We start from the raw sequence: 9,724 nt of genomic DNA, 5'->3' as shown, positions 1-9,724 counted from the left end.
GCTGAAACCGGAAGTTGTAATTAACATCCGGTGAAGTGCGCACGCCCTGCGCGTTCACGTGTCCCGTTGTGTCGGAGAGTTTAGTTTAACTTCTACCTCCAGGAATATAGTCAATCGATCTGTCGGCTGTTTGGTGCGTTACCTGGCGGTGGTGAGTACTCTGATTACTCTGAGAGGAAGCTTCGTCGTGTTTGTTTGATCTCATTCATCACCGACAGTTAGCTTAGCAGTTAGCATGCCGGCGTGCTGCAGCTGAAGAGAATCTCTCACGTTTTGTTTCCGAGTCACACATTAATCACCTCCAGCAGGTGCTTTTCCTCCTCACGGTGCTTTTGTCCTGCATCTTTATCGGAGCTCATTAGTGAGCAGCTGGCAGCGCCTGTAGCTTTAGCATGTTAGCACGAGCGATGCTAAAGCTAACTGCGCTGCCAGGAGAATCTCTGCAGCTTTTTGGTTTCAGCCACAATAAGATTTGATTCACTTCTGGACAGTCTTCATTCACTTTGTTTCACTGAATCTTGATCAAACCGACGAGCCCGTGGTCTTCTTTGTTTTCACTCTGGTCGTAGTAAATAGAATCGACGGTAGAAATTACTTAAATGAGCAGTTTGCTTCAGGAAGTTATATGACTGCTAACTGGTTAGTATCACTTTTAAATGTATTTAAACTAACTAGAATCTGAGCTTTTGATGGCATCAGAGGGATTTCAGGATGAACACCATCAGTTTCATCGCTTTCTAGTGGACTCGAACAAGATCTTATAGACTCTTACAGGATCTAGTGGACTCTCACAGGATCTTATAGAAGCTTACAGGATCTAGTGGACTCTAACAGGATCTAGCCGGTCATTGAAGTTGATAAAGTAATTTACAGTGACGAAAATCTCAAAAACTGCAGTCGGTACAAGGAGAATGTGAAGAAAAATGAAACCATGTACATACACATTATCAGTATTTCTGAATTAAAGTTTGTAATAGATTAGTTGTTGACATGAAAGTTGTGTTTAAAGATGTGTCTTCATGTTTTGTGCAGAGGCGTAGAAATGAATCATCATCGCATCACTTTAACTCTGATCATCCCTGATCCTTGATGAAGTGTTTCCAAGCTGCTAATCCAGTTTGTCAAATGTTAGACTTATTCACAGTAAAAGTAAATGTACCAGGTTCTTTCTGACTTTATTGTTTGTTTATTTCAGGCCTTTTTCTTTAACAGCTTGAAGACATTGTAATCTTTCCTTTCTAGTTTAAGAGATTCGACAAAAGTAAATGATAAACCATAGTCAAAAAACAAAAGCTTAAATTTGAGCATCTTGAGAAAAGATCTAATGGTTGTAATCTGACAGTGAAATGTTGACCTCAACAAAATGTCATGTAACAGTTAGAGCCCGAGGCCAAATGTTCTCACAGATTAGAAAATGACTTGTTCTTGGTTTTTGTTTTTAACAGTTTGTTCAGCGTCCGGATCCGACTGGGTTCTCAGGTTTCGGTGTCTCGGCGGGAACTTTGCTAAGATGGACTTTCAGCATCGGGCTGGAGGGAAGACGGGGAGCGGCGGCGTGGCGTCCGCCTCCGAGAGTAACCGTGACAGGCGGGAGCGGTTACGTCAGCTGGCCTTAGAGACCATCGACATCAATAAAGACCCCTACTTCATGAAAAACCATTTAGGGTCATATGAGTGCAAGCTTTGTCTGACACTCCACAACAACGAGGTGAGGCGCCGGCCATTAAGACTCTCCAGCGTTGGTTAACTGAACTTCACGTTTGGTGAATATTTATCAGCTTCTCTTGATTGTACAGGGGAGCTACTTGGCTCACACACAAGGGAAGAAACACCAGACCAACCTGTGAGTCCTCCTCTTCTTGTTTCACTTTGTGTTTGAACCCACTGCAGACTGTTGAGTCAGAATGCCTTTTTGTAAATCCTCTTCACCAACGGTCCCATTCTGAAGGCAAGTCTGTGTTTCTGCCATCATGACATCACAGTTGGATGTGTGTCTGCTGTGAGATAAGTTACCTCCTAGATGCTGCTGCTCTTGAGCCAAACCGGCGTAGAACACGCTAGAACTCATGACTCCACGGTGCTTCTTAACGTGTTTCAGAGCACGAAGAGCAGCGAAAGAGGCAAAAGAAGCTCCGGCCCAACCAGCTCCAGCAAAGGTGAAAGTTGAGGTCAAGAAGTTTGTGAAAATTGGCCGACCTGGATACAAAGGTACACTGGCTGTGTTTACGTGTCCCACTGAGTGTGAGTGACACTGGCTGTGTTTACATGTCACACTGAGTGTGAGTGAGGCCAGACACGCTTTCAATTATTCTCTGGGTGGTGTCTTTTCTTTCCAGTAACCAAGCAGAGGGACCCGGAGACTGGACAGCAGTCGTTACTCTTCCAGGTTAGTGTGGGATCTCCACTTTAACATTTTCTGTAAGACAAACAACAAAGGTCACAAGTAGAATATAATAATCCACATATTTACTAGAGGTGTAAATCACCAGCTTCATCACGATACCATGTCGGTGTGTTTGGACGACGATATGATGTTTGCCGATGTCACAAAGTCACGATACGATTTCAATTCGATTGACAAGCCTGCGATGGATACGAGGTGATGTCATGAGCCCGTCTCACACAATCATTTACATTCAGATCAACTCACAAAAAACTACTGAAATATGACTTGACTATTTTATTTTGAAGGTCTTTCAGGTATCAGGCATTAAATAAACAGTGTAAGCAGGAGGCGTGCAACAATAAAACACTAAGATCTCATATCTTTACAAATGAAATGTGAAATGGCTCCTGTGATCCTCATCGCTCTTTGAGTTTTTGTAAAGAACCTGGTCAAAGCCGCCGTGACATCAGACACGGTTACGGCGGAGCTAGCATGCGGGTCGAGCCCGTGCTTCTTCTTTAGGTGTGCGGCCAAGTTGGTTGTGTTTCCCGAGTATTTGAACTCGCACTGACACTGTTTGCATATGGAGTGAGTTCTGTCTGTTGAGCCGTCTTCCTGTCGGAATCCAACATTCTTCCATCCCGCCGATCTATTTCCAAGAGGTGAGCGTACGTCGTCCTTTTTCTGGGCTGCTCGCGCTAGCCATGACACCGCCGTGCACGTTGTGTGAAGGTGGCGAGAGTGCGTAGGAAACGGTGACACAGACATGCTACGTGAACTTCAAAATAAGGGCGTATCTTAAAGATGACGATGTGAATCGATGTTGTCGTTGTGCATCGATGTAGGTGTATCATTAATAAATGAATGGATGTGGATGGATGTATTGTTACACCCCTAGTATTTACAATAAACCCCCAATATGAGGGTCATTAGCTGGTGAACAGCGTCTGTCAGCTTCATCTTAGGAACTGAAGCTGCACAACGTAGAGCTGCGTAGATGGAACGTTACCGTGGAAACACCTTGCATGTTAGAAACATCCCAAAAGACTGAATGAACAGCAAGAAATGATCTGCAGATTGAAACAGATCAAAATGTAATGAACCACATCCAGGTTATCAATGATTACATTTGATTGATTTGCATCTTGGATGATGTGATGGATGCGTGGCTCCAGGCCACAAGTCCTTATCTGGAGGAGGACAACCCCGAAGCACCAGACCTCAGCTCATGTGCTTAGAACAGTACTGGACTTCTTAAATACAAGTTTAATTCATCTGGGCACCACAATTCAGAAGTTTTCAATAAATCTTTTGAAACGGTCAGCTCCTCAGTTTTTGATTGGAGAGGCGGATCAATAAAAACTCAATGACATTTCTTATGACGCTGCTCCATCAGGAACATCTTCAGAACTTTAAATCCTCAACGGCTCGCGGTGCAGGAACGTTGACCTCAGTAATTCTCGGGGAACTTCTTCGTCTGATTTGTAGTGATGGTTCACTCTGTTTGAGGAGAAAATGTTGCAGAGTGGCTCCACACATTGAAAACCCTCTGGCTTCACCCCAAAGTGTCCCGACACAAAACCTCTGCAGCTGCTCGGCGCAGCGCCGCTTGTTTTTAATTCACTTTCTTCAGAGGATTTTTCCTTTTTGTGAGTCAGCAGAGCAGAAACGGCGGAGGTTTTCTCTCTGCTTCACTTATTCTCAGTCACACATGCTGCTGCTTGACTGATGAAATAAGGTTGTGTGCAAACATGAGCCGGTGTCTGTTCATCATCCAATCAGAAGAAGCCGAGATCTCTGCTTGTTCACCTCAAGCTGTCCCAGAGGACTTCATCTGAGTGTCTGGAACCAGACGGGTGTTAATCCACCACAAAATGTTTCCAGATGCAAATTATAATCAGACTATGACTTCTAAACTCCTGTTCCCCCGTCTATTCATTCCCAATTTAAAGGATTATAAAGACAGTCAGATGACTCTGAACTCCTGGCAAAAGATATCAGAAACTTGAGAAGGAGAACGCCGCCACAGCACTGGAGATATTTTGGGGGTTGTTATGTGAAGTTAGGGAGCATTACTATGTGCAGTACATCCACCCCCATATTCTGGACATGTCCACACTTATAGGCACCGTGTGCATATTTTTTATTATATTGTATTTTTATCTGCTTTCTTAGTTTCTGCTATGTGTGCTTCCTTCTCTTTACTATCCTGTTGTACCACTGCACATTTCTCCACATGTGAGATAAATAAAGGATATCTTATCTTATCTTGTCTTATGCCGACGTCAGCCCTGACATGGAAACGTGTTTGTGTGTGAGTCGGGCTGCCACAAGCCATTATTTTGATAGTCGACTAATCGGATTCTACGTAAATTGAATGTAAAACATTCAGCTTATCACACCAGCATGAAGCTGCTCTTATATAACATCATTGGTTTTCAGCTTGAAGTGTTTAAGGAGGTATATACTAACTAACAATAAAGACAATTAAGATGATAGTTCATTTAGCCTTTTATGAAATATGCTTGTAGCAACAAATATTTGTTTAACTGTGAAGCATAAAATGCAAACCGCAGAGTAAAATAAGGAAAAGGCCTAAACGACAAAACTAAATGCTTCAGGTTGATTTTTTATTTTGAATCTTAATTTGTCTTTGGCATCAAACAGCAACAGAGAGGGATCTGAGGCTCCTGGACCGAGGAGTTATTCAAGATTAGGTCTCACTGACTCAAATAGAACAAAGTGCATTTGGTGCTCAGTGCTCACCACTGTTACCGTGTACAGCTTTATGAGTAAGTAGTTGGTTAGCTCTCTGTTTACACTAATATTAGCAGCTAACTAGCCAGTTGGCATAGTGAGATGATCGTTGTCGCGGTCCACAACGTGCTTCCTGTTCAGGTGCTCGGGCATAAAAGTTGTGCTGCCGTGGAAGACAAGTTCTGTCTTGCAGATATTGTATTGCACACTTTTCTCTTTTCACACTTTTAAAACGCTCCACACTTAAAGCTGCGTTGCCGCCGGGTCGCCATGACAGCAGAGCCCGTCTGGTAGAACCTCCAGTGACGTCACGGCGGACCCCGATTACCTCAAGTGTGTCAGGGATGGGAAGGTGCAGCAGCCGTTTAGAGAGAAGAACTAAGATAAAACAAAACGCGTCGACTATTAAATTAGTTTTGGACGATTTTAATAGTCGACATAATCATGGCAGCCAAAGTGAGTCAAAGCGGTGTGCGATGTGGAAAGCATTGAGGAGCCTTCAGACGGGTGGAGGCGACGTAGCTGAGCGGAGGGCATCAACCATGCAGAGCTTTCACACACCGCCTGATTATGGAGTATGAGTTAGACTTCGTGGTATTTAATAAATACTCTGTTAAAGTACAAGTACCAACCTTTAGTTACTCGATACAACGTGGTACCAGTGCAGCCCGAGTTTACATTCTAATTAGATATTTATGTTAACATTTACTATCTTCTATTCTGAAGGACACTGTACTGCTGTTAATACTTTTCTGCTGTGTTCAGACTCAAATCGTGTTTATGACGTTTGTCATTTTCTAAAATAAAAAGCCACTTCCTGTTTCTCTGACCGCTTTGCTCATAACGGAAGAGTTAGCCATGAGCAGCTAGAGCAACCGTGGAGGATGAGAGGCTTTGTGATCCTGGAATCCAATCTTGGACCAGATAGTGGTGATCTAATGGGGACACCAGTGAAGCTGTTCAGTGTTACACTGGCTTGTCGCCCGATGGGGGTTCTACTCCCTGGCTCTCCCAGAGCAGGAGCCAGTGGCACAGTGGAAGGCTTACATCTTTCTCTGAAGGCGTGACCACGGCAGTCATGTGACCTCACTGCTGAGCTCTTCACCTTCAGATCGACTATCCAGAGGTGGCTGAAGGAATCGGGCCCCGGCATCGCTTCATGTCCGCCTATGAGCAGCGCATCGAGCCCCCGGACCGCCGCTGGCAGTACCTGCTGATGGCTGCAGAGCCTTATGAAACCATCGCCTTCAAGGTGAGACATGACCTCTGACCTCTGACCCTGCGGGAGCTTTTACCTGCTGGAGCTGAACACTGGCGTGTCGTTTCAGGTCCCGAGCAGAGAAATCGATAAAGCAGAAAACCGCTTCTGGACACATTGGAACAGAGAAACCAAGCAGGTAGAGATCAGCTGATCAGCTGATGGCGTGACGAGGATTTCTCTTCATTCACTTCCTGTCTCCTCAGTTCTTCCTGCAGTTCCACTTCAAGATGGAGAAAGCTCTCCCCCCGCCCGGCGGCCCCGCTCCTCCTGCCGGTGTGAAGCGCCCCCCACCTCTCATCACTGGAATCGGACCTCGACCCCCCAACGACGGTCTGCCCCCTCCCCCACCAGGTGGGATGCCTGTCCCGCCTCTTCCACCGGGAGCCCCCCAGATGCCCCCCCAGATGGCCTTGCCCCCCATGCCGATGAGACCCCCCCCTCCAGACGGCCTCTCAATGTCCAACTGATCCTCAGCCCTCACTCTTGTCACGACTGCCCTGTGTGTGTGTCGCCCATCTCTTTTACATTCTATGACCTAAAACTCCTTGTAAGATTTTCTTTTGTAATTAAATGCTGTGAAGCAGCAAAAAGTGTTCCCATGTTTGTGTTTGTGCTTCTACAGAAACACCGTCCCCATTCCTTTACCACGTCCACAACACTTTGGTGAGGACAGGTTCACCTGGACAGGTCTACAGTCCATCGCAAGACAAACACAGACCAAAATCTTCACACACACACATTCACACCTCGGGACATTTAGACTCATCCATTGACCTCAGGTGTTTGGACTGTGGGAGGACATGCAAACTCCACACTAAGACCCCCGCTGGTATTTGAACCCATGACCGTCTGTGAGGTGAGAGCCGCCTTGTGGCCATGATACAGATATTTAGGTTATTATAATATTTTATATCTTAATCTAAGTTAGTAATGGGGCAGTGGCTCTGAACATGTTTTGGAAAGGAAGACAAACACAAATGATACAAGTTTAAAGGTTTAAATGATTTATTGTTTGTAGAAGGTGCAGACCTGCGTAAAGAAAATGGAGGAAGTAAGATTGTTCATCTAAAAACGTATGAGATTGAAATATTCTTGCCTGGTTGTTTAGCCTCTGTAGATGTTCCGACCAAAAGAGTCCCCGGGGAGCTGGAGCACCTAAGAAGGTTCCGGGGTCATTTTTGCATTGTAGTAAAGAAGGTTCAGGGTTCATCCACTCAGGTAATACAGGAGGGGTGTCCTGGGTTTTAACTTAAATAAATTTTGTAAATTTTATATACAAAAGTTCATGGTTAAATTAATGAGTTTTTTTGTAGAATTATTGTTGGAATTATCACTGTTTTAATTGCTCAGAAGTGGAAACATTGTAACTGGAACTACCTGGACGTACCTGTGCTGTGGTATGGTGTGGACCATACCCCTGGACGTACCTGTGCTGTGGTATGGTGTGGACCAACCAGTTCCATCTGCTGTAACAGCAGCCCTGCGTCTCCTGGCAGGAGGGTGCTGCGTGCTGCGTGCTGCGTTATGCTGGCCCGCATGTTTGTAAATAAATGGCACGAGTGGGTCGGCACTGGGAATCCGCCTCAGCTCTGCTTTGTACCTCCAGAACGCAGTAGTGCTATTTTGACATGACATGTGTCACAAAGTATAATATATTTGATATATTCCGTACGGCTGTGGCTGGGCGTGCTTCGATTACCACCTCCACCTGCTGAAGTGAACCGTGTAAAGCGCTTTGAGAACCGTTCAAGCAGTGAGAAAGTGCTAGAAGTGAAGAGAAGCAGCCAATAAATAAAGTGAACAAGTGTCATAACACATGCTGGGGCTCCACAGCCGGCCTGGTCCAACGCCGGCTTCTTGGAAGCTTCATGCTCCAAAAGGAAGTAACCAAAAGAGAATATGTATTCATTAGAGAATGTGTATTCATTATTAATAACGCAGGCATGAGGAGGTTGTAAAATGTGTGTATATGTGTTTACCTCTTCATGCCTCACCCTGTAAAGCCTCAGCATCCAGGACAAGCTTTTAATGTTATTTTCAAAACAAATCATGTTTTTCTGCGAGTGCTGGTCAATGTCTTGTTCCTGTAACACTTCTCCTGATTCTGGTGACGTTGTTCTTCACTGCAGTGCTTCTGCAGGGTTTAACAGGGAAACATCCAGCGTTAAGGTTTGTGGCTGGATGACGTCGTTTCACTCATTGAGCTGGAGCCAGAGCTGTGAGGCCTTCACCAGTCTGAGGAGCTTCACCAGTGTGAGGAGCTTCACTAGTGTGAGGAGCTACACTAATGTGATGAGCTTCACCAGTGTGAGGAGCTACACTAGTGTGAGGAGCTTCACTAGTGTGAGGAGCTACACTAATGTGAGGAGCTTCACCAGTGTGAGGAGCTACACTAGTGTGAGGAGCTTCACATGTGTGAGGAGCTACACTAATGTGAGGAGCTTCACCAGTGTGAGGAGCTACACTAGTGTGAGGAGCTTCACCAATGTGAGGAGCTACACCAGTGTGAGGAGCTTCACTAGTGTGAGTAGCTTCACTAGTGTGAGGAGCTACACTAATGTGATGAGCTTCACCAGTGTGAGGAGCTTCACCAGTCTGGGGAGCTTCACCAGTGTGAGGAGCTTCACCAGTGTGAGGAGCTACACCAGTGTGAGGAGCTACACTAATGTGATGAGCTTCACCAGTGTGAGGAGCTTCACCAGTCTGGGGAGCTACACCAGTGTGAGGAGCTACACCAGTGTGAGGAGCTACACTAATGTGATGAGCTTCACCAGTGTGAGGAGCTACACTAGTGTGAGGAGCTTCAGTTGTTCCTAAGCTAAAGGAGGTTCTAAAGGAAGCAACAAGCCTCCTTTCCTTTGCTTATTGAGAATTCAGACAGTCCTCATCATGGCCGCCACACTAAAGACTTCCGGGGTGAAGGAGAAGTGGACAGAGAAGGAGATAGGAGGGACAATTAGGAGACAGGATGGACAATTAGAAGATAGGATGGACAATTAGGAGACAGGATGGACTATGAGGAGACAGAAGGGACTATGAGGAGACAGGAGGGACTATTAGGAGATAGGAGGGACTATTAGGAGATAGGATGGACAATTAGGAGACAGGATGGACTATGAGGAGATAGGAGGGACTATTAGGAGATAGGATGGACAATTAGGAGACATGAGGGACTATTAGGAGATAGGAGGGACTATTAGGAGATAGGATGGACAATTAGGAGACAGGAGGGACTATTAGGAGACAGGAGGGACTATTAGGAGATAGGATGGACAATTAGGAGACAGGAGGGACTATTAGGAGACAGGAGGGACTATTAG

The 9,724-nt window shown here is 45.5% G+C and overlaps 1 protein-coding gene across 1 annotated transcript; it reads left to right on the top strand.

Moving 5' to 3' along the window:
- Positions 1 to 6,999, top strand: sf3a2 (splicing factor 3a, subunit 2). The gene is made up of 8 exons (XM_080493431.1): positions 1 to 151; positions 1,446 to 1,708; positions 1,797 to 1,843; positions 2,099 to 2,208; positions 2,337 to 2,386; positions 6,255 to 6,395; positions 6,472 to 6,540; positions 6,608 to 6,999. Exons 2-8 carry the CDS (start codon positions 1,511 to 1,513, stop codon positions 6,869 to 6,871), a joined length of 879 nt encoding a protein of 292 aa, XP_080349557.1. The 5' UTR covers positions 1 to 151; positions 1,446 to 1,510; the 3' UTR covers positions 6,872 to 6,999.
- Positions 7,000 to 9,724: the final 2,725 nt, after the last annotated feature.

The sequence above is a fragment of the Lipophrys pholis genome (assembly GCF_963383615.2).
Source record: "Lipophrys pholis genome assembly, chromosome: 1".
Lineage (NCBI taxonomy): Eukaryota > Metazoa > Chordata > Actinopteri > Blenniiformes > Blenniidae > Lipophrys > Lipophrys pholis.
Note: the sequence above shows the minus strand (reverse complement) of the source record. Positions and strands in the feature narration are given on the sequence as shown.